The 26,057-nt window shown below is 39.7% G+C and overlaps 1 protein-coding gene across 2 annotated transcripts in view; it reads left to right on the top strand.

The window, feature by feature from the left end:
- The first annotated feature begins 1,642 nt into the window (after window positions 1-1,642).
- ARHGEF38 (Rho guanine nucleotide exchange factor 38) overlaps window positions 1,643-26,057 on the top strand; it is a 129,271-nt gene continuing 104,856 nt past the window's right edge. For both annotated transcript variants that reach the window (XM_042935767.1, XM_042935766.1), the window contains exon 1: window positions 1,643-1,969. In XM_042935767.1, coding sequence (XP_042791701.1) covers window positions 1,774-1,969 — 196 coding nt within the window. In that variant the 5' untranslated portion in view covers window positions 1,643-1,773. The remainder of the gene's footprint in view (window positions 1,970-26,057) is intronic.

Here is a 26,057-nt window from a genome sequence, read left to right as displayed (position 1 = left end):
AAATCAAGCTCATTTTACATGTTTGTGAGTGTGCCTTTTAAAGCATTTATTATATATGCTTGGGAGGGCTTGTTATAAAAAAGATTATCAATTATATTAAACAAAAACCATTCAATATGCCAAGCTATATATAGATGTCTCTACAGTGGGTGAAGATTTGTCATTTATCTTTTAAGGTAATTATGCAAACTATATTCAACCCACACATCTTTAGTGGAAAATGGTATTTATCTTTTTTTCCTCATTTATTAACCTTGTCTAACAAGACTTAGCCATGATTCAGAATGGGTAGCACAAAGCTGGATTTTGGCAATACCTTTACGATAAAAGAGAATTTGCTTTCCTCTTTTCGTTAACGAGGGCATACAGAACATTCAGTACATCTCCAGGGCTTCCGTGAATTTCCCCCTTGAGAAATCTCAGTAACTCCAAGGAAAAACAACTTCAAAAAAATTAATGAAAGGCACATCAGTATTTGCCTTACTCCCTCCCAATCACTGCCCCTGTCCTTTCCACATTCTTCATGTCTCTTCTCAGTTTCAAACATTTTCCCTTCCCTTCTGTTCCCAGGGTGAGTTTCCCGCACTCCATCTGTGAAAGGACCCGTAAAAGATCTCACAGAAATTACACCCCGACACAGTGCTTCTTTTCCTAAGCACCAGAACCAAGAACAGGGTTGGGACCATGAAAGGGTTAATTTAATGCAGGGCAATGTGTGGAAGAGAGACCTCAAAAGTCTCCAGGCTTCAATGGACATTTCCTCCTCATCTTGTGCCTGCTGCCAGATGCCTCTCAAATGAGAATGCTCCTTTCCTCAAGAATGTGGATCAGGGTTTGGCAAATATATTCTTAGTAAACAGTTTGTGAATATTTGTAAAGGCGGAAGTATGACTTTTGAGTGCACACGGTAATCCCTAAAAGTGATTCTGTCCCCACTGTTGTGATGCACATGTAAATTCTAATAGCCCCGGGGAAACTGGGTGGCTCAGTCAGTTAAAGGAGTTCCACTTCGGCTCAGGTCATGATCTTGTGGTTCATGGGTTTGAGCCCCGCATCAGGCTCTGTGCTGACAGCTTGAAGCCTGGAGTCTGCTTTGGATTCTGTGTCCCCTTCTCTCTCTGCTCCTCCCCTGCACTCTCTCTCTCTCTCTCTTTCTCTCTCTGTCTCTCTCTCAGAAATAAACATTAACAAAAAGAAACAATAAAGGTTTAAAAAAAATCCTAATAGCTCTGTGGGTCACATGTGGGTGACTCTAGCTAAAAGTCACACGCAAGCCCACGTCTGCCTCCAGGCAGCAGACCACGGCGCAATCTCCCAGTGCACCTGTACACACCCACAGGCACACATTAAACCCACAAGCTGCAGGTTACTCTCGTGTATGTGCTTCCCTTCTGCCCTACCCCACCCTGTTCTCCCGTTTCCCCCAACCAACCCCCAGCCTCGCCACACACAATGGGATTTTTGTTTGCTCCGGTAGCATGTGACAGCACAGTCCCTGCTTTGCCTAGCTCAGTGCTGCAGGTCTCTCTGGTAACAGGTGGCAGCTTCCCCTGTAGGATTCTAGGCATAAAAACCAATGACCTCATAGGGGTGGGGCTCTGGGACTCTGGAGAGGTGGCAGTCACAGCCAGGTAACCTTCACAGCTTTTAGTGAAGCCTTTTAGTAAGAAGGGGGCTGTTCAACTCTTTACTCTGGTGCCTTCAACCCCGGCCCTGAGGCAATTTAGCAAACAGCCATTGCCTACAAGTCTCAAAAGCTTGTCTTGGCCTCAGATGGATCCCAAAGAAGCCACTGGGAAAGAAAACATGGGCACCAAGAAAAAGAACCTGACCTTCCTGAGGCCCAGGCTCTATATGCTGGAGAGAAGGAAGACAGACACAGTGGTTGACAGCAGTATTTCTGGGGACCACTCTGGTACTTTGAGGAGGAGTCAGTCTGACAGGACCGAATACAACCAGAAACTACAAGGTAACCACCAACAAATCAATTGACCTAGACTACTGCACTCCCAGCTGGTTTCTCCTACTCTTCCATTCGCAAGGAAATCACTTAAGGCAAAGGGGAAAGCGAATATTACCTTCTCTGTAAGGAAGGACATAAGGAAAATAAGGAAACAAAAAAACCAATAAGAAAATGAAAGTAAATGTCATTCATAAATTATAGGAAAAATTTTTTATGTGCTTTAATCGTTAACGAGCCAATTCTGAATTATTCTTAATGTATTTTTTTTCTTCTGGTGAGAGTAGTATTTTTTCCTGCTGTCTTTCTCCCTTCCTTCTCCCTCTTCCAGCCAATTTAAAAAGTGGGAAGCACTAGAAAGCAAATGATTTAGAAACCAACAAAAGATAGTTTCTCTCAATAGACCAGTGTGGGATGTCATACCATGAGATCTATCTAAGTAATTGTACTGAACTGGGATTGTGGTTATCTTAAATAGGGGCATGAAACGGCAATCATGTCTGTGAAAAACGAGGAATGTTAGTCACTGGGTTGGTATAATAGGATTGGCTGAAAATCACATAGGTGTTCATTCCTTGAGAGTGAATCGAATAGCATCCAAATATGGTAAGAGATGTTTAGCATGCTTAGATTGAATGACTTTTGAGGAAATAACTTCAGTTTATTTTGTGATAGTCATAAGATAATTTGGCACAGTTATTATAAAACATCCTGTTTAAGTCCCTGAATGTCTATCCCTTTCCATCTACCCTGTCTTTTTCCTCTCTTTCTCTTGAAGGTCACCTGTTCTAGTAAACTTCATTTTGATGTTGATATTGTGCCATGTTTTAAGTATCCACTGCAGTACCTGTTATGTGATCCCCAGACCCTGGCTCTCCTGCTTTGAGCACACTGTGAGTTCGAGCTTGTATAATCCTACCACAAGCTGTCATTCTGGACTGAAAAATTATGATGCGGCTAGAAAGACCAAGAGAATACCCTTGTATTAGTAGGTCTCTTTCTGGAAAAAAAAAAAAAAGTACTCAGGCTTAGTTACACAAATTAATTAAACTAAATTAATTTAAATGAAATCTTTACAGCTGCCTGCTACAAGTTAATGCTTTAAAAAAAAAAAATCCTGATAATTCAGGATTAAAATGCAGAGTCAAGTCTTACCCTTAAGGGCCTTTCTAAAAACAAAAGAAGGGTATTATTTGATCTTTGAAACTTTCAAAAGCAATGACACTTTACTCAAAGCAATGGATACTTTGGAAAGTGCAAATTTTAAAGTCAGATACATTTGTCTTGCAGTCTTGGCTCTTCCAACTTTCTAACTATAAGACTTTGAGCAAATTACTTGAAATTTCTGAGCCTCAGTTTCCCTATCTGTGAAAGTGGGACAGTGAGACTTACCACAGTATTGCTGAAAGAATGAAATCAGGTAATAACATAAAACGCCTGGCATATTGGCTGACACATGGTAGGTGCTCAGTAAATGGTGTTATTTTTTATTTTAGGAATAATTGGAATAATAATGATAGGGTAGGACTTTCCCTTTATTAATCAAATTTACAAATCTACTAATCTATTTCAACTCTTTTCTGTCCTCTGATGAAGAGACCACATATACAAATTCAGTAAAAGCCTATGGCTTTATCTCTTATAACATATTTATTCTGCCTGAGATTCACTAATTCAGCATCTTTTTGGTCCAGATTTTCCATTAGCAAAATAAAAATGGAAAATATTTTTTGCTCTTCACTTCCTAAACTTAGTTAAAAAAAACAAAAATACCAAAAAACTTCTGCGACCACACAAGACAGCAAGTGTTTGCTGGTTACTTTGCAGAAGACCTCAGGCTTCTTATGCACTCCATTGGATTGGTGTTGTTTTTTTTGTTTGTTTGTTTGTTTGTTTTTTTTAGTCTTCTTGAGTTGAAGACTTGTTTTTTGTTTTTTTTTCTTTTTTTTTTTTTTTTTTTTAACATTTACTTATTCTTGAGAGAGAGAGACAGAGTGCAAGCGGGGGAGAAGCAGAGAGAGAGAGGGAGACACAGAATCTGAAGCAGGCTCCAGGCTCCGAGCTGTCAGCACAGAGCCCAATGTGGGACCCAAACCCACAAACCGTGATATCATGACCTGAGCCAAAGTTGGATGCTTAACTGACTGAGCCACCCAGGCACCCCTCCATTCGATTTGTGACTTCCCTGTGCCCTGATGGATCCTGTTTTCTTTTTTTTTTCAACATTTATTTATTTTTGAGAGACACAGAGAGGCAGAGTGTGAGCAGGGGAGAGGCAGAGAGAGAGGGAAACACAGAATTTGAAGCAGGCTCCAGGCTCTGAGCTGTCAGCACAGAGCCCAATGTAGGGCTCGAACTCACAGACCGCGAGTTCATGATCTGAGCTGAAGTTGGAAGCTTAACCGACTGAGCCACCTAGGCGCCCCGGGTCCTGTTTTTGAAGGTAGAAGAAAAGATCCAGAAGTTAACCCATGTTCCTAGAATCGTCTGTGTAGGAGAAAAATCATCAGGGAATGTAGAGGAGAACATCAGAGCTGTAAAAATAGGCTGGCCCCTGATAAGCAACATTTTTTAGATGTAACTTTTAATAAAATCCAAGTCTGCTATGTAATACCTATTAGAGCTTTTAGTGTGATTCTTCTGTAACTGCTTTGGCAACAATAGAAAACATTTTCTCCTTAACATTCAAAACAGTTCTGTTGGGTTTACACTCTGATCTGCATTATACCCATTATCATGCAGATGGATCCTAAATGAACTTTAGAATTTTTTTATTATCACAATGTCAAGAGATTTTCCCTCTGCCTACTTTGGAACTGGTGGTTCCCTAGGAGGCACTGAATAAAGATCTGAGCTGGTTAGAGCCCTTGGATGGATGGCCCAAAGCCATTGTGAGGTCACAGTGTGCTTTTCAATACTGGAAAGAGGCCTCGGATTATTTAGCCAGAGTCCTTCAGCAGCTGTGATGCTAGTTGAGTAATACCGTTCACTGCTTTGTCTCTTTGAGCATCCTCTCTGGGTTTTGGGAAACCTAAGGCTTTTCTTTGGTGCCCGTGGGCTAACCTCTTAACTCATACTAGATAGTCTAACCTGTTCAGTTCAATTTCTGGCTGACATCACTTTAGCAGTGAGAATCCTAAATTGTAGTTTCTTTAAAAATGGTACACTGAGGGGCGCCTGGGTGGCTCAGTCTGTTGAGCGTCCGACTTCAGCTCAGGTCACGATCTCGCGATCCGTGAGTTCGAGCCCCGCGTCGGGCTCTGGGCTGATGGCTCAGAGCCTGGAGCCTGCTTCCGATTCTGTGTCTCCCTCTCTCTCTGCCCCTCCCCCGTTCATGCTCTGTCTCTCTCTGTCTCAAAAATAAATAAAACATTAAAAAAAATTTTTTTTTTTAAAATGGTACACTGGGTGAGAGCTACTAGATTAAGCAGTAGAACATGGTCCTAATGAGAGTATCATAAAATTTTTGTAGAAGGTTGTGATCACAACAACATAGTCATTAAGCCTCAGGTTTTACAATAGTTTTTTGCTCGCCTACTGTTAATGGCTTCTTTATGCCTTCAACAGATTTGTTCAGTTAATTGGCATGTATTGAATATGTTATGTGGTGAGCAAAACAGAACACGTGCCAGGGATTACAACTACAAAACCATTAAGAAAAAAAAAAAATGACCTTTACTCCAAAGGGGCTTAAAGTCTCATTGGGAAAGATAAGACAGGTCAACAAATGCAATAAAGCAGCATGACAGACTACAGGTGGGATCGGTGGGTCCATAAAAGGAGGAAATTGTCTATTCAGGTTTGGGCAGGGGAGGTTGTTGGAAAATGTTGTTGTTAAGAGCTGATAAGGTGGGCACCTGGAGAAAGAACAGAATGGGGAGAGAAGAGTGTTTTAACTTTCTCATCTGAAATTATGTAGTCTGTTTCCTTGTTTCTTGCCTACTATTGACTCTCATTTCCTCTCCTGTGTCTCATCCCCCAGTCCATGAGGGAGACCCTATCTGTCTTGGTAACTCTTCCACTTCTGCACTTAGAATCATGCCCAGCACACTGTAAGCCCTCAGTAACTTTCAAATAGAATGAATGACTTGAATGATGTGGTCTAGGTAGGGAATCAGTGTAAGGAAAGGCATCAGAGCCTGATTTAATAACCCTTGTATCTTCGAATGTGCGGGTACATGTTGCCATTAATAAAGATGATGCTTCAGTAGAAAGAAATATATTAGGGATGAAAATGTACAGAATTGCCTATATAACAAATAATTCTTAGTAGAAGCCTACTTCTTTCCTGACCCTACCTTTCAGAGCACAGCAGACCCTAAGTCCACTCATTCCTCCTCTTGCATTCATCACAAGAGCTATGTCACCTCAGCTTCCAAGCTAGCTCAGTTCCTCATTGCCATTTTACTGAGAACCACAGAGAGGGATCAAAGCTGGGGAAACTCACTGGCTGATTTCTTAAAACTCTTTTCTTTGGGAAGTGATTTTGTGTATGATTATATGTGTGAACTCCACCTTTGAAATGTGCCTCCTTTGGTTATGTACAAGTGTTCCTGTATGCATGCGGATTATCTATCTAATCTATGATTATGTATAGTTGTGTATGTATACTTGAGACATATCTCTGCAATGATTAAGACTTTTTATGAAAAGTTTATTGATTAACACTCAGCAGCTTTTACTGAAAACCCTACATGATTGATATGACTGACTTTGTATGTTTCCTCTCGGTGTGGGTGATATGGGATGAATGTTTATGTCCCCTCCAAATTCATATATTGAAGCCAGCGTGATGTTATTTGCAGGTGGGGTTTGAGGGAGGTAATCAGGTCATGAGGGTAAAACCCTGCTGAATGAGATTAGTACCTTATAAAAAGAGGCATGAAAGACCTTGCTCCTGCTCTCTGCTCTCTGCCGTGTGAGGGTTTGAGAAGATAGCCATCTATCGGCTAGGAAGGGGTCCCTTAGCAGACACTGGATCTGCCTTGAACTTGGGCTTCCCAGCCTCCAGAACTATGAGAAATAAATATTTGTTGTTTAAGCCACCCAGTCTATGGTATTTTTGTTATAGCAGCCCCAACTGACTAAGACAGTGGATCAGTTACTTTTATCCCATATGGCCACCCTAAGACTCTGGTTAATTTTTTGGCCACTGTGTATTCTTGCTTATCAAGTATCAGGTGAAAAAGTAAAAGTGGATGAGTAAAATGCCATCACTGTTGCTGATAACACAAGTCAAATTTGTATCTCCAATTCATTACAGGTCTATGGTGCTTTCTTATTTTTGCAAAGACTATCATATCATTCTCATTAAGAAAAGATTGCTTGGTTGTTTTTATAAAAGCCTAAGGTGTTCTTACCATGCTGATAAACCAACCTACTACATGAATGATATAGAGAATAACATATATTGTCATGTGAGGACAAATGGCTCAAATAATAAGTTAGATGTGGTAAGATTATGGGAGCATTTAATTTGTAGTGATTTTTAAAAATACAGACCAATCTGGGGCATCTGGGTGGCTCATATGGTTAAGCAACCAATTCTTGATTTCAGCTCAGGTTGTGATCTCACAGTCAGGAGATTAAGCCCCACATCAGGCTCCACACAGAGCACGGAACCTGCTTGGGAATCTCTCTCTCCCTCTCTTTCTACCCCTTCCCTGCTCACACGTGCGCTCTCTCTCTCTCTCTCTCAAAATAAATAAATAAATAGACATTAAAAAAAAAAAGAATACAGACAATCTGTAAGTGAGAATGAGGAGCAGTTAACCCTGGGAGATTTGGTGATTTCTGTTTTGGGCCTAGTGAAGGGTAGAATAAAACCAATTGTGCAGCTGTCTGTGCACATTTCTATCTCAGTGCGACAAGTCCTTTGTGTTCCTCCTTTTCTTTGAGTATTAAGTCCTTTTTTACCTGCCTTCATACACCCATTAGTGAAGTGGGAAGTACTTGGATCAGTAATGTAACACCAACATAAATAAGGTGTATTTCATAGTTTGAAGGGTAAATCTTTATAAAAGGCAAGGCACCTGTAAATCTAGGTTACTTCTGTCTCATCACGTGCATAGAAACCAAAAAGAAGCATGATATTTTACTTTCCTTCTTTTTTAGTAAAGGTATTTTATGGTTTTTGGAAGTAATTTGAATTAAGCAAAGGGTGAGTTCCAGAAATCAAGAAAGTTTGAGCTATTCTACCACAATCACATTGTGATAAGAAAATGTATTCCTGGGTTCTACTTATGGGACTGTAGATATAACTTTCTTTTTAAATTTTTTTTTAATGTTTATTTTTATTTTTGAGAGAGAGAGAGAGAGAGAGCAAGTGGGGCAGGGCAGAGAGAGAAGGAGACACAGAATGTGAAGCAGGCTCCAGGTTCTGAGCTGTCAGCACAGAGCCTGACACGGGGCTTGAACTGACGAACTGTGAGATCATGACCAGGCCTCCTGCCTCTGAGGGAGCTGAAAAATCTAAATTTGAACTTGGCCTTTCAGGTTATTATGAAGGTATATTTATCAATATAGAAAGACCTAACACTGTATTTAACAGTTTGCCAGCTTGACTCACAAGCGTTAAATGTATAGACGTGATATGTTGGCCTCTATTTGCACACTCAAGGGAGGCTGCTTATAAGTGGTTTTTGGTTGTAAGCTATGTTTGGGATGTGGCCCTTATTCTGTACTAGGTGTGAAAAGTGAGAGAAGGAAAGGTACAGACTGAGTGACTGTCATCTGCTAGCAACCACGCTGGCCCAGGGACTTTCACACATTATTATTTAATCCCAACACCTTTTCAGTTCTGGTTTCATAGTTGAAAAAAATAAGTGTGTAGGGGTGGAAAGACTTTACTCTCCTGGGTTCAATAGCTGGACCTATGAAATAAACTGACAACAGGCAGATTAACAGGAGAAAAGGTATACAAGTGTACTAATTTTTAATATTACCTGCTGGGTAGCATCATAGGAAAAAAAATGCATGTTCCCACAATGGGGAGATTTGAGAGCTTAGATAGCACCATAATAGGGAAGGGAAAAGGAAATGTAGGCCACTTAGGGGAGAGTAAGTCGTTTATGAAAGATGAATGGGTCTTGAGAAGAATAGATGGGGACATAACAGTTTGTGACAGTTTGCCTGGGTGTGGTGTCAACGTCTTGTTTTCTCTCCTATGATAAGAGTCAATGTTCCCCAATTGATGAAACTCCTTAGAGGGGCACCTGGGTGGCTCAGCTGGCTGAGTGTCCAACTTCAGTTTAGGTCATGATCTCACAGTTCGTGAGTTCAAGCCCCACATCGAGCTCCATGCTGACAGTGCAGAGCCTGATTCAGATTTTCTCTCCCTCTGTCTCTGCCCCTCCCCCTCTCAATATAAATAGATAAACTTGAAAAGAAAAAGAAAAAGAAAAAGAAACTCCTGAGGAGGAGATTTATGACAGTTGAGCTCCTTTTGGAGGATCTGTCTTTAGGCAAATAGAATGCATAGAAAGCCTCTCCCTGCATCTGCTGTTTATCAAGTGCCTTTGGCTCAAAATCATTAATATACCAATGCAACATATTTTCAGATGTCATGTCCTAAACTCTTTCAGGTGGTAGAGCTTGGCTTTGAACTCAGATGCTTTAAATATTTGCAAATAGGATGCATCTAGTTCCTTGACATAGTAGGTATTCATCTGGGTGGTTTATTAGTAACGAGAAGTCAAAGCAATTTGAGGGTTGTGGTACATGTTTTGTAATGGGGTAACATTCCTCTGCTACAATGATGAAGGCTACTAAATGTTTCACTTTGGAATACATATCCTTTTTGGGGAATGATTGTGACACTCCCCTGCAGGAGTGTTGCTGTATAATAAATGCTCTTTTTGTTTAATTGTCAGGAAACAGAATTACAAAGTTAGGTTAAGCAAACCTGTCATGTGGTAATAGCTTGATGATCTCCATTTCCCACTTCCTTGATTATCTTGACATTATTTCTTTAACTTTAGGCCCTCGTCATTTATTTATTTGCATCTCCAAAACTAATATACAACCAAAACACCAAGAACCCTTGTCTACAGCCACAGGGATGGGATGGGTAGGGATGGGTAGGAGAAGTGGATGTGCATGTGCATGTGCAAGTGTGCATGTGCAAGTGAAAAAGAGTGGAATTAGATACTGGGAACAAGCAGCTCATCATCTGGTAGGTGATATTTCCATAGAATTCTATGAAGTCAGCCTAAATTGGGAGTCTTAAATGCAGCAGGAAGATAATGTTGTGATTAAAAGCCTTTGTCCTAGGTTGTTCTGAACAATTTCTTTGCTGATTAATGAATCGGAGAATAAATGAACACTCTAGGATACCTGTGCTGAGCCCCTCGATAGAGAATGCAATCTTGACTGTCTGACATCCAGTCCTGACTCAAAGAGGAGAACTTAAAGGTCATGTCATCAAGCAACTGCTCTAAGAACTTTGAGTCATTGCAGCCCCTTACAGAATTGTCTTTCCAGAATGCTTCTTAATGATAGGTCTCCCATGTCACTACAAAAAGCTGTCACAGATTTCTGCTTCTTTCTTTGTTGTGAAGTAGTTGATGAAGACATTGTTTACCTCTCTCAGTGCCATCCAGTTTTATTCAAGGAAACGCTTTGGCTCTTCTTAAGAATTAAAACATGTCTCCTTCCCAGATAAAAACAAGCAATTTACTGCATTTAGCTTCCTGAGGCTTAGAGTCCAATTTGTACTGAATGCTTGGCCTTTAGAGTAGCTGTTTTCCTTGCCTAAGCATTTCTTCCCTCAAATCTCAGCTGGGATGGATTCTCCTCATTGAGGCCTTTGCTCACCTGGGAGAGTCCTTCTCTGACCATCCTACCTCAAGAGGTATAGGGAAGGAAAGATATTTCCTTTTTTCTCCTAGCTTCTGTGGCTGGAACCAGTGAGTTGAACTGACTAAAGACAGACCAACAGGAAAAAATCATATACATTTTATTTGATGTTAATATTTTTACATGGCATGGAGGGCTTCACAGAAAGGAGTGAAAATCCCAAAGGAGCAGCTAGGCCCATGGTTATATACCATTTTAACAAAGAGTGAGAAGTTGTGGAGATGTGACAAGACAAAGGGAAAAAGGACTTGGACCAGGGGTGTGAAATTGTGGGAAAGTAAACAGGAAATATGTGGGGGGAGTTCATAGAACATAAGGATTAGTTTAGTGAGATCTCTACAGACTCATCTTGATGTCAGCTCCCCATCTCTGGTAATAAGAATGTTCTCTTTCTGGAGCACCTGGCTGGCTCAGTCAGAAGAGTATGAGACTCCTGATCATTGGGTATAGAGATTACTTAAAAATAAATCTTAAAAAAAAAAAAAAAAAAGAATGTTCTCATCTTGATGCTGGGAGGGCATCTTTCTCACAAGAAATTTACACTTTGCCTAAAGGCATTTCTCAATTGCCTTTAGCTTAAATAATCAATATGCCAAAGTAGCATATTTTCAGGTGTTCAGGCCCTTCTGCAGCCTTTGTATTACTTACCTACTGCTCTCTAAAACTACACTGTTCCATTTTCACCTCTCTTTTCCGTATGAATGTAGTTCTCCTTGGGGATAGAGATTTAGTCTTATTTTAACACTCAAGCAGTGCCTGATATATAGTAGATGCTCAGCTCAGTGACTAAAAGTTATTAAATGACTAATTACAAGTATATTGATCTGTATCATTGACATAATTGTCTTTATAATTCTGTCATTCCTATTTCCCCATTACTTAATTGCAGTTAACTTTTGGCTTAAACTGCCCTAAATTCTTTTACTATAAAGGGAGAGAGAATATAAATAAGTAAATCTAATTAAACAAGAAAAGAAATAATTTCTTGGCCAAAGAAAAAGGAGATCTCAGTTTTAATGAATTTATTCCACAAGCATTTCTAGGTGTTCATATGTGCCAGATGCTGCCTAGATCCTGAGAATATAAAAATACATCAGAAACAAACCCAGTCCACTGAGTGACAGGCAATGAACCAATAATTGTAGCAATGAGGTATGTGCCTGAGGTGTGCCTGCAGGTTGGGTTTCTGGGTTGCAGGTTCTGAGATGGAGATTAGGGTGCAGGAGCTTATTATGTGCTTGTGACCACCACCTGTGGAAGAGAAGGGAAAGGCACAGAACTGAGAGAGAACCAGTTGTGCTGTGATCTGGTCTCAACGGAAGCCTTAGCCAACTCTAAAGGCAAGTCCTAAAGATAAGATGATCCTTGAGAGTTGTTGCCAGTGGGATGAAGGACCCTTACATTGCCCTTCAAGTTACTGGCTTAGGGCCATCCTGGGAAGGAGGTATGAAGGGGAGGTTCCTGAAGAAGGCCTGTCTGCAGGTGGCACTCCCTGCAGCTGGGGCAGTAAGACTTTTGTTCCTGAAGGGGAGCTGATCAGCTCATCACAGCATCCACCTCTTATCAAGTGGTTATTCTTATATTAGATATATAAGAAAGCAATATAAGAATTGTGATGGGAAAGGGGCACCTGGGTGGCTCAGTCAGTTGAGCATCCAACTTCGGCTCTGGTCATGATCTCACGGTTTGTGAGTTCAAGCCCCTCAAAGGTCTCTCCGCTGTCAGCATGGAGCCCGCTTTAGATCCTCTGTCTCCTTCTCTCTCTGCTCCTCCCCCACTCATGCTTTTTCTCTCTCTCTCTCTCTCAAAAATAAACATTAAAATGGGGTGCCTGGGTGGCTCAGTCAGTTAAGCATCTGACTTCGGCTCAGGTCATGACCTTGCTGTTCGTGAGTTCAAGCTCCACATCAGGCTCTGTGCTGACAGCTCAGAGCCTGGAGCCTGCTTCAGATTCTGTGTCTCCCTCCCTCTCTGCCCCTCCCCTGCTCATGGTCTATGTCTCTCTCTCAAACTAAATAAACATTTTTTTTTAAATAATAAAAAAATAAACATTAAAAAAGTGTGTGTATATATATACATATATATATAAATATTCATTAAAAAAAAGAATTGTGATGGAAAAGAATTTAAGCATACAACAAGAGTAGAGACATTGAAATCTGAATCTTGAAATCCAATTTGGATTATTTAAGGGCAAGGGGGTAGTGGGCATTCCAGACAAAAGGATTAAATATGTCCTACAACATGGAACAGGGACTAAAACTGGTCTCCCTGTCTGAAGGTTCATAAATGAAAAAGAAGGTACTAACACCAATTAAGCATGCGTACTAGGCACATAGGTGCATTATGTCAAATGGATTGTCTTAAAGAACTCCTGGGCTATCTGTACCTCTTTGGATACCACTGCTATAGAACATGGCAAAGCACTAAGGACAATTAAGCCAGAGGAGCAATATGGTTTGACATTCCAATCCAGTTTTTCATTAAACATCCTCATCCTGCTGTGTGCCCCGTTGTTAGTGATGATGAGGAGTTTTCAAAAACTAAATAATTCAAATTATCAGATTTTTATTCTTAGAGTGGAATATTCTAGTGAATCTATGGAGTATACACTTTATTCATTGCAGTTGTGCATCTTTCTAACTTCCTTCCACATGGAACATTTTGTTAAAAATCATAAAATAATACAGCCACTGGATCTGCTTGTTGGCCACTGTTTACTTCAGGAATGTAGATGAACTGGGAGCCTGGGTGGCTCAGTCAGTTAAGCATCCTGCTTTAGCTCAGGTCATGATCTCACAGTTTGTGAGTTCAAGCCCTGCCTCGGGCTCTGTGATGCCAGCTCAGAGCCTGGAGTCTGCTTCAAATTCTGTGTCCCCCTCTCTCTCTGCCACTCCCCCTGCCCATACTCTGTCGCTCTCTCTCTCTCAAAAATAAACATTAATTTTTTTTTGTAAATTGTAGATGAACGTGCAGGTAGAAATTAAGAGTCTCTTGAAGTTTTTGAGTATTGTTCAAAATTTTATCAGCATTGCTGGTTGAGAACTACTGATCTAGAATAATGCCTTACATGATGAGCACTCAGTAAATATTTGTTGAATGAACAAACAGATGGGTAAAACCAGTTTTTCTCATCCAGCAAAAATTTTACATTTTTCACAATAGAACAATTACAACAGAAAAATTGAATACAGTGAAGACTTTACAAAGTAAAGTTCCCTTTCTATTCAGGTCTTAAAACCTGTCCTCTTTCACTAATCTTCTCCTGCTAAAGACTTTAAATAAAGACATTCCCAGAAAGTCCCCATTTATTTAGCTCCAAATTGTTTTGGCTGTACTATGCTGCTCACTGTAGGAGCCTGTAAATTCAAACCAATGCTACTTAAGTATTTTTCAAGCTAGGTAAGCTTTGTTGTAATTTCTTTTTGAAACCCACTCCTTTACTTTCTGCAGCAATTAGCAGTCAGAGAAAATAAATCACATGCCCTTCGAATGAGAATAAAATATTTCCCTGCCCCAATGTTTGAGCTTTCAAATTCAGAGCAGTGGAGGGTCTGCTCTTTCACATTTTCGCTGAATACTTCACTGGCTTTTCTCCAAAACCTGTGTGACATGCAATTATTTTCAACCTATTTCACAGAAGACCTGCTCCATTCATCTTCCTGTGGGTCAGATTTCCATTGAAACTGATAAAAGATTTTACTGTGTGAAACTTAAGTCAGTAGGGTTCAATGCAATGCTAAGCCAAGGTTTTTTGGGTTTATGGGGGCAGACATGAAATATGGTTTGGAGAGGGATGAAAGAACATTCATAATCATATGTGGGGGGTTGGTAATGATATGTCTGGAATAAAACCCTAGATAGAATTATGACTGGTGTTTACACTGGATGGGTAGAGAAGGGGCTGGACAGGTGGAGGGAGGGAGGAGGTGATGGTCAGAAGCTCTGAACTCAATTTATGACTCTGTTACTTAAGGTAAAAGACTTTCTTCTTTAGAAATTAGTTTCCTTTTCTATATAATGAAATAGAACTGGATAGACTTTATCACCTTATCTCCTGTACCTGCTTTTCCCCTCATTATTCCCTATTTCTTTAAATGGCATCATTCCCTGTTCTCGGTCAGAAATCTGAAAGTGAGCTTTGACGTTTCTTCTCCTTTCCCCCATACACTGATTGCTCACCCAGTTTACCTCAGAAATTTCTCTTGGTCTGTTAAATTCTATCTTCTTGGTAACCAGACTAAACATAACTGCCCCAGTCTCTCCCCTCACAACTAGACTGGCTAGATTCATGGGTAGCTCACCATCTCCCTACCTTCAGGCTTGCTCACCACCCTCTTCCTTGAAATCTGGTACTACTGAGGCCAAAATGATCTTGCAGAGAATCTTAGAATTAGGAGTTCTTAAAACTCCAGATTCCTGTGGCACCTGGGTGGCTCAGTTGGTTAAGCACCTGACTCTTGATCTCAGCTCAGGTCTTGAGTTCAAGCCTCATGCTGGGCCCCACACGGGGTATGAAGTCTACTTAAAAACAATAACCAGGCTTCTGGGTGGCTTAGTCGATTAAGTGTCTGACTCTTGATTTTGGTTCAGGTCATGATTTCATGGTTCGTGGGATCAAGCCCCATATCAGGCTCCATGCTGATAGTGCAGAGTCTGCTCGGGATTCTGTCTCTCCCTCTCTCTCTGACCCTCCCCAGCATGAGTTCTCTCTCTCTCTCTCTCTCTCTCTCTCTCTCTTAAAGTAAATAAACTTTAAAAGCAGCAACAGCAACAACAACAACAACAAAGCTCCAGATTCCTTACGTAGGCCTTCAAGATCGGTCTCCTGATAATTTCTCTAGACTCATCCCATTATCACATCCTTACCACATTCCCCGGCCTTTTGCCCTCAGTCACACTAAGCTTTTCTTCTTTTTTCTTTTAAAAAATTTTTTTCTTTAATGTTTATTTCTTTCTGAGAGAGAGCATGCATGAGCGGGGGAGGGGCAGAGAGAGAGGGAGACAGAATCCAAAGCAGGCTCCAGGCTCTGAGCTGTCAGCACCAAGCTGAAGTCAGACGCTTAACTGGCTGAGCCACCCAGGCACCCCTCGCTAAGTTTTTTTTTCTAATCTTCTTTTGCTGCCAAGCCTTTGGACATGCTACTCCCTTTGCTCAGGACACTAGCCCTTCTTCTTGACTAGTGCTACTCTTTCAGATTTCATTTCTGTCACTTCTTCCCAGGCCTGACCTCTAGGCTGTGCTATGTCCAGCACAGGTCACAGTTTATTGTAATTATATCCGTATGCCAGTTTTAAAATATTGATTGATATTTTAAATTATGAAGTGATTTGTTTGCACAATCTTTCTAGAATAATTTTCTCTTAAATCTTTTACAGTTGTCACATTCAACTCCTAATTATAGCAGAAATATTTTGGCAACCTGACTTTATCAAATCATTTCAAAGCCTCAGAGCAGTTTTCATGGAAACACACATACTCTTTTACTCTCATATTTCATCAGTTTATATAAGTGTAATTAAATTAATGTAATTACAATAAGAAGTACAACTGAATTAGGTTTGCTGTTGCACACAATTAATTCTTGGAAAACACAACTTAATCATTAAATGCATAAGTGTATGGACATCAGTTGGTTCAGGAAGGAATGGGAAGTATTGATTTATCCCATGACTTTAATAACCTATCTTTACTTCTAGAGTTACATTTCTTGACAGAAAATATTGTTATTTTACTTACTATTATATACTCAACATAAATCATAGTACCAGTTCAAACCTAATATGTAATTTTAAAAATTGGTATTAAATTACAAAGTTTCTTTAACTCTAAAAACTATAGAACTTGGGCTGCCTGGGTGGCTCTGTCGGTTAAGCAACCAACTTCCGCTCAGGTCATGATCTCACTCACGGTTCGTGAGTTCAAGGTCTGCATTGAGGTCTGTGCTGACAGCTTAGAACCTGGAGCCTGCTTCAGATTCTGTGTCTCCCTCTCACTCTGCCCCTCCCCTGCTCATATTCTATTTCTCTCTCTCTCTAAAAAAATAAACATTTAAAAATAAAAAATAAAAATAAGAACCATAGAACTTATAAAAGGAAGAGAGAGAGGAGGAAGAGAAGAGGAAGAGAGAGAGAGAATCTGAAGCAGGCTCCAGGCCCAGGGTGGAGCCCATCTCAGGGCTTGATCACACAACCCTGGGATCATGACCTGGGCCAAAATCAAGAGTCAGATGCTTAACGGACTGAGCCACACACGTGCCCCAAGATAATTTTTATTCTTATTTAATTGTAAACATATTGATGGCTGTAACGAAATTGTGAATTAATTCAGGGTCAGCTTCTTGCGTTACATTATCCTGTGTTCTCCATAGTCAAGTGACTCTGTAGGTTGCTCAGTGAATAAGTGTTGAATGGTAATAAGTATATGTGCCTGCCTAGTCTGGTCTTGAGGGTATGGGGTGGGGGGTGCTGTTAAGGCATTAGGCACAACCTTAAACTTGGTGTATGAAAATATTAGCTCCAACTCTTATTTATTAAGAGATAAATGAGATTTTAATATAATTACAGAAAACAAAATCCATGATTGTTTTTCAGTCATTGATAAATAGTATCAGTTAGGAGCCTTAATCCAAATAAATAAGGACCTAGGATTTTAAAAGTAAGAATAACTTGTGTACTTTAGCAGGACATATATCCTATTTGAGTCATCTTCCTGCTCTTTCAACTTTCTTAAGAAGCACAACATTTTCAGTGAATTTCTCAGAAACTCATTTACATTGGTGATTTAGCTTCAGGGTAAATGGGAGAGAATTAGACTTTTAAAATTCAAGGGTTCATATTATGCCAAACAGCATAGCATGCAAGGGCTATATTCCCACCTCATTTGAATTCAGCCTAAGTAATAAGAATGCATGTTTGGCCTGGTACTGAAATGACTGTGTCGAAGTCCTTGCCATATTGTGCTTTTTCCTAGAATAGGTCCAGAGTGAAGGAAGGTGATTTCCTGATGGATGCTCAATCTCCCCTCCCACCTTTGGAACATTTCCAAAGCAGAGGGGGGGAAAAGGAGGAAAAGCAGGTGCAGCCATTCAGAACCAGATATAGAAAAATGGCAAGTAAATCATGGCCATAAAAATAACGACTCACATTTTTTGAGTGGTTTCTGTGTGTCACACACTGAGTTAAGCAATTTGTATGCTTTATCTCCATTCTCAAACTTCCTAGCAATGAGCAGTGGTTACAGTGCAGGTTTAGGAGCCAGACTGGCTCAGGTGTGACCTTGGGCCTTAACCTCTGTGTCTTTCAGCTTCTTCATGTGTAAATAAAAGAAAGGGAATTAAAAAATCTACCTTGTAGTGTTTCTGTGAGGACTGAAGAGCTAACACAAGACAAATTTAGTATTTAGCACAACAGGAGTGCTCAAACATATAGGTAAGCTCTTACTGCCATTACCATCACTACTGGTGTTATTCCCTTTCTGCAGATGAAGCAGTTTAGTGAGGCCAAATGACTTGGCCATGGTCTCACAGCTAGTGGATGGCAGAGTCAGTGCTGAACTGTATGTCCACCTGTCCAGCACAGTTCTACCACACGTAATGTAATGTACCCTGATCACAATGTAAGCAGTCAGGTGGTGGAGGGCAGAGAGCCCAGGCTTCAGAGCTAAGCACATCCGGTTCAAATCCCAGCATTTCCGCACGCTCTGTGAGTCACTGGATAAATTTCATTTACATTCGCTGTGTTTAGTTTACTCATCTTCAAAATCAGAGTAGTGTCCCATTTTTAGTGTTGTCAGGAAGATTATAGATAATGTGTATTTTGATAAATGGGTACATAATGGGTACTTGCTCATAGTAGTTGCTCTTATTAAAGGCTATCACAATGTATTATAGCAAGCAGAGTTTCAATAATAGTGCATAATGTTTTAACATCAAAAATAATTTTTAATTATTCATTTTTTTAAGCTTGTTTATTTATTTATTTTGAGAGAGACAGAGACAGAACAAGTGGGGGTGGGGGCAGAGAGAGAGGGAGAGAGAGAACCCCAAGCAGTCTCCGCACTGCCAGTGCAAAGCCTGATGTGAGGCTCGAACTCCCGAAACTGTGAGAGCATGACCTGAGCCGAAACCAAGAGTTGGACACTGAATGGATTCAGCCCCCCAGGTGGCCCAACATCAAAAATAATTTTTCAGAATATATACTTCTATAAATAAATGTGGTATATACATATAATGGAACACTATTCAGCCTTAAGAAGGAAGGAAATTCTGACATGTGCTACAATATGGGTGAACCTTGAAAACATGCTAAGTGAAGTAATCCATTCACAACAAAAGGACCAATATTCTATAATTCCATATAATTCCATATGAGGTACTTAGAGTAGCCAAATTCATAGAGACAAAAAGTAAAATGGTGGTTGCCAAAGGTTGGGGAGATGAGGAAATGGTGAGTTGGTGTTTAATGGGTGTACAGTTTCAGTTTGGCAAGATGAAAAAGTTCTGAAGATGGATGGTGGTAATGGTTGCACAGCAGTGTGAATATACTTAATGCTGCCAAACAGAACACTGAAAAATGGTTAACGTGGTGGGGCGCCTGGGTAGCTCAGTTGGTTAAGGATCTGACTTCGGCTCAGATCATGATCTCATGATTAGTGAGTTCTAGCCCCGCATAGGGCTCTGTGCTGATGGCTCAGAGCCTGGAGCCTGCTTCAGATTCTGTGTCTCCTTCTCTCTCTGCCCCTCCCCAACCTGTACTTTCTCTTTCTCTCTCTCTCTCTCTCTCTCAAAAATAAACATTAAAAAATGGGTAACATGGTAAATTTTGTGTTATGTATATTTTACTACATTAAAAAAATAAAAAGTGTATCCTTCTAGGAAGACATTATTATTAAAATTATTGAAATAAAAATCATAGTCTTGAGATCAGCTCCTGCTTCTCTAGTCATATTTTGTGATGTTTTATGTTGAATTCCACCAAGAAGTCACTTTAGTCTTTATATTTTCTAAAGTATGCTTGACTATTTTTACCCACAACATACGTTCCTTTTTGAATTGGCAGGTAAGTATTAATCAATGTAGATATTCTAACAATACTGTCAGAGGAGAAATAATATTGTTGTGACACCAAGAGAACATTTTTATTATACACATTACCTTGAAATAACATTTTTGCCAGGAAATTTGATGCAACGTACATGTGATGCATGATAGAAGCAGCCCAGCTAAAGTACATTAGTCATGTGTGCCGCACATGATATATAGCCCAAGAGCCTGGGAGATACAAGGATATAATTAACTATGAAGGTCACTCCATCACCAGGATCATATTTGGAACAAAGATGTATTCAGTTATGCTATTTACTCTATTTATGCTTCAACTCATTTTTATAAGCTTTCCTTTCTATGTGATTTTTAAAACTCCCATAAGCCCCCCGCCCCCGGTTTTTTTTTTTTTAAAGAAAGTCTTTTTTTTAAAGAGCTGCCTTACATCCCAACCGAAGTCAAAACCATTGTGAACTTTAAAATATGACTTGCTTTTGACATTGAAACTTTTTTCCTCTTTTTTTCAATTACTATAATAAATGTTAAATTTGGGGTGGGTAGCGATTTCGATACACTCAGAAGGCCTTATGTAGGTCTGTTCTATCAGCGTGTGTTTCATGGTTTCATTACATTTTCACTACTTCTGAAGTTCTCTTTTATTCTTGCACTCATTTTGCTTCAATTTAATACCAGTTCTAATTATTCACCTTCATCTCCCGCCCTTGAGTTCCACCAGACCTTCCTGGACAGTGGGAGGAATTGTCGATCTCTGGTCTTTGCTCTAAGCATTTCCAAAGCCCTTGCTTTTTCTGTAGTCACAATAGTGAATACTGCACATCCCTGCTCTCTCTAGAGAACTCTTAGCCTCAAAGCACTAAGATTTCTAAACTTTCAAGCAGGATCCTGTTATATGTTGAATGTTTTCATCAGGAGTTTGGAAAGGGGAAGTCTCTACAGCTGCTTCTTTTGTATCTTGTCTTCCACTACCCTGAGTTGTTTGGATCCTATTTTTGTTTAACTGGACTTCTTACTGAGGTAACATTTGCAGAGAGATTACAAGCGTGGCTACTTTCCAAGTCCTATGATAATTGAAATAAATGGTCTTTTGTCCTAAAATAGAAATAACAAGGGGGCCAAGAGCAAAGTCTTTTTCTCTCAGAATTCGTTACACATTATATTGCAATGTCTTCCAGTGTCTAACGTTTCACATAAGAAGTGTAATTCAACTCAGAGTGCCTTCCTAATTTTTTCATTCAAGAAGCTTGTAAGAGTTTCTTTTTATCCTTGGAATTTAGAAATTTCTCCTGAGTATGTTTAGGTATGCTCCTCTCTATGTGTTTCCCTTTTTTTTTTTTTTTTTTATTTATTTATTTATTTATTTTTGGGACAGAGAGAGACAGAGCATGAACGGGGGAGGGGCAGAGAGAGAGGGAGACACAGAATCGGAAACAGGCTCCAGGCTCCGAGCCATCAGCCCAGAGCCTGACGCGGGGCTCGAACTCACGGACCGCGAGATCGTGACCTGGCTGAAGTCGGACGCTTAACCGACTGCGCCACCCAGGCGCCCCTCTATGTGTTTCCCTTTTAATGTGAAAGGCAGTTAAAATTGACTAGCAAATGTCCATTTCATGGGTTACATTTTATATTTGTTTATTTTCTCTCCACTGGTTTCCATGTCTTTCTTAGATTAATCTTCCATATGATACATGTTTCCTTCTTCATTTCCATCCTATTCCTTTCTGCATTTCAATCTTCCATTTGGGACCATTTACTGAGTAAGGTACATCTATCTTTTGGAATTATTTTTAATGAAGATATTTTGGTGGTAACCTAAAATCTTGTTTTCCTAAAATATGTTTATTTCAAGAAATTTTTATGAGGCATACAACTGTAGGGTGTCTGTTATTTTCTCTCAGCCCTTTGAAGGTATTATTCTACTATCTTTTAGCTCTGTCATGGCTGTTGTGGAGGCAGCCATGAGTCTAACTGCTACCCGTTTTTAGGTAATGTGTCCTTTTTCACTGCCTGTTCTTAAGATCTTCCATTCACTCTCATTATGTTGAAATTTCAAATGCTATCTGTATCTAGGTGTAGTTTTCTTTTTTTTTTTTATTGTGTTTGAAATTCATTGTAATTTCTGATTCTGAGGATTAATGTCTTTCAAAAATTCTGAAAAGTCCTCAGTAACTGTTACCTCAAATATTGCCTCTATTCATTCTCTATTATACCCCGCAAAACTCCAGTTAAGCGTTTGGTAGACACTCTTCTTCAATTCTCAATGTCCTCTACCTGTATTGCATATTGTACATCACATCACCTCTCTCTGTCACATTCCGTATAACATCTTTGGTTTGATTCATTAATTCTGCTTTGTATAGTTTACTATTTTATCTTTTCATTGAGGTTTTGATTCCATTGAGTTTTTAAATTTTCATTATGAATTTTATTTTTCAAAGCTATATTTCATTGTTTATAAATCAACTTGGTAATTTTTATAGTTTCCTGTTTCTTGTTCATAATTTCAAACCACTTTTTGCTTGTTTGACCTATTAAATACACTTTTTAAATACATCTCTCTCATAATTCTAATATCTTAAGCTTTGTGGGTATAATTGTGCTATTTTTTTCCCCTGTATCTGACTCACAGTACTTTGTTTCCTTGTGTGTTTTAGGATTTTTTTGTGTGTGTGATCTCATATTCCTTGCAAAATATCTGTGGTAATTATGTGAGACCTGAATTGAAGTTCTATTCAATTTCATTGTTTTGTTTTCATTTTCCTGCTTGCATTTTCTTTTATTTATTGTATTCTCCTCCCCTTTTTATTTCTTATTGAGATTCTTAAATCATTCATCTTCAGTCTTGCTGCTCTCCTTATACATGAATTTTAGGCTACACATTTTCTGTAAGTGATGCTTTAGCTACATGTATGTAAATATTTCTTATCTTTTGAAATAAATATCTTCTATTTATTTTTATGATTTCTTCTATGGCCCATCAGTTACTTAGGAGTTTAAAAAAAAAAATTTTTTTTAATGTTTACTTTTGAGACAATGCAAGAGACAGAGTGCAAGTGGTTGAGGGGCAGACAGAGGGAGACACAGAATCTGAAGCAGGCTCCAGGCTCTGAGCTGTCAGCACAGAGCCCAACATGGGGCTTGAACTCACAAACTGTGAGATCATGACCTGAGCCGAAGTCGAACGCTTAACCGACTGAGCCACTCAGGCACCCCTACTTAGGAGTTTTTAAATTTAATTCCAAAACAAATAGAACTGAAGAATTTTCTGGATATTTCTTTCTTTTTTTTTTTTTTAACGTTTTTTATTTATTTTTGAGACAGGGAGAGACAGAGCATGAACAGGGGAGGGTCAGAGAGAGGGAGACACAGAATCTGAAAAGGGCTCCAGGCTCTGAGCTGTCAGCACAGAGCCTGATGCGGGGCTCGAACTCACGGACCGAGAGATCATGACCTGAGCCGAAGTCGGCCGCTTAACCGACTGAGCCACCCAGGGGCCCCTGGATATCTATTTCTAACCGAATTGCATTATAGTTGTGGTTCGTAAGTACTGAGTCTTTTAAATTTATAGCTTAGAATGTGGTATATTTTCATAAAAGTTATGTGTGTCCTTCAGAAGAATATAAAATCTCTAATTATTGAGCACACATTTTTTTCTATCCTATTTGGCCTGTTACTGAATTGTGTTTGTAAAACCATTATTTCAGATGATTTGTCAAAATCTGCTTACAGCTCCCTCACTTTGGCATCACGTTTTGAAACCATGTGATTCAGTACACACAATATTAAAATGTTCACGTCAGGAAGACACAGTCGGGAAAAACAATTCATCATTATATAGTGCCCACTTTTATTTTTGCCTTCAAGTTTATTTTGTCAGATGTAAAAACAGCTTCACTTTCTTTTAATTAATATTGGCTCAGGAACTCTTTTTACTTTCAACCTCTCTATGTATTTATTTTTTTCTCTCTTGTAAACAATGCATAGCTTTTTTTTTTTAAGTTTGTTTATCTATTTTGAGAGAGAGAGAGAGAGAAAGAGCACACAAGTGGGGTAGGGCCAGAGAGGGAGAGAGAGAGAAAATCCCAAACAGGCTTCACAGCATGGAGCCAAGGAGGGACTCGAACGCACAAACCATGAGATCATGACCTGAGCCGAAACCAAGAGTCAGACACTTAACCTACTGAGCCACTGAGGCACCCCTGGTGGTTTTTAAAATCCAGTTTGGTATTCTGGTTATTTGATTCCCTGTGATTACTCATATGTTTCGCTTTACTACCTCGTATTTGTTCCTCTCTGTTTTCTCTTTTCTTCTTTTGAATTGCTTTTTTATCTTATTACATGTTTGTATCTACAGGTTTTGAAAATTCACATCCTATTTCTATGATTTGAATGGTTGGCCTTAAAATTTTAACGTGAATTCTTAATCGAAAAGCATCTAAAATTCATCAATGCCTTTACCTTTTCCGCAATACTACAAAGATGTTTAAACATTGAAAATGTTTACTAAGCATCACAGCCTCTGTCAAGCTGCCCACTCCTCCGATTTGCTCACCTCCTCTCCTTCTCCCACTTGTCCTTCTGCTGCCTGTCCATCCCTCTTCAGCCACACTGGTCTCCTGCCCGATTCCTGAACAGGCCACGCACATTCTCACCTGAAAACTCCCCACTGACTGGTTCCTCTGCTGAAAACTACATACCCAAGACAACTGCGAGACTCTTTCTCAGCATTCGAGCCTGCTTGATTTGACCCCTTACCTGCCATCTTATTTATAATTGCACACCTTTTGAGCACTTCCTAGAGGCTGTCATTGCTTTACTTTTCTCCATACCACTTACCACCTTTTAGTATACTAAATAACGTCCTCCTCTAGAGTTTAGAGTCTAAACTCCTCTAGGAGTTTAGACTCCATGCGGAAAGGGATTTGTTTTCTGATGTTTTTTAAACTGCCATATCCCAGCCTCTAGAACACTGTGAGGCTCATAGTAGGCTCTTGTTATATTCAATGAATCCAAGCCCAAAACCCAGATGAGAGCTGACCAACGTCCTCAAATTATTGGGGGATCCCCCGACTCTTTTTGTTCTATCACTACTCAGAACCACGGCTGAGACAGATGATTTCTACTGAGGGCTCTCCGTTTGGAGCGTTATATTTACCAGTTCAATTTTTCCTGAGTGTGTTTCCTTTTTGTTCCTGGCTTTATGCTGTTTCTCTAATCAGGCTCCTTGCCCAGACCCAAGTTCCACAAGTTCTGTCTCCTTACACAGACATGCAAGTTCTCATCTTCCTGGCCTGCCAGCATCTGTACATGCCTCCGGGTGGTTTGGCAGTTTTTAGCTTCACCGAAGTCCCTGAACTGTGCGTAAGGTTTGCTCCTGCCCTCAGAGGATTTCTTCTACATTTTTGATGGCTCATCCATTCATTGGAAATATTTTTAAAGGAATTTTAAATTTAATTTTCAGACTAATTTTTAAATTTGACTTTAAATGAATCTTTAATGTTTTCCAATGTCTCTGAATCTCCGTCCAGCAATTTGGGGTTCCTTTTTCCTGTTCTGTGAAATATACTTGGTATGGCCTGCCTTTCTTCCATAGCGATCTATTTCTTCTCTCCACTGGCTCATTGTTAATGTTTATCTAATTGAAGACTTTTGTCCAACTCTACACCAACCTTCCAAGTGTGAATTTTCTGGCCCCCACCAGAAACTAAAACCAAAATTGAACAAAGGCTAAAAAGTAGACGGAAAGAAAAAGTCCAACAGACAATCTTGTGTTTGTTTCATTAGAGAAGTTTAAACTATCTGAAAGAGCAGGGGCCATTTTTACTGCAGTGGAAAATTTTGAACCTATTGCCTTGATGTTCATTTAGTTACACTTGCAGAACATCCTGAAAAAGCTGAAGCAGGAGATGGCAAGGTGAAAACAGCAGCTTGTAAAACTTCCTGGTAACCACAAGATGAGAAAAGCTCAATATCACCAAGCTAAGCACGCTGTTCCAGGAGACACTGCTTTGGGAGCTATCCCCAATGATCTCCTTGCTTGCTGCAAGTAATAAACTCTCCCTTCTTGAACACAATCTTGAACGGGTCTTATTAGTTATGCTCACCAAGAGACAAAATCCCTGCATTGGGTTGCAAAGCTCCTGTGGCACAGGCCATCTTGGACTAGCAGTTTGGGAAAA

The sequence above is a fragment of the Panthera leo genome, chromosome B1 (assembly GCF_018350215.1).
Source record: "Panthera leo isolate Ple1 chromosome B1, P.leo_Ple1_pat1.1, whole genome shotgun sequence".
Classification (NCBI taxonomy): domain Eukaryota; kingdom Metazoa; phylum Chordata; class Mammalia; order Carnivora; family Felidae; genus Panthera; species Panthera leo.
Note: the sequence above shows the minus strand (reverse complement) of the source record. Positions and strands in the feature narration are given on the sequence as shown.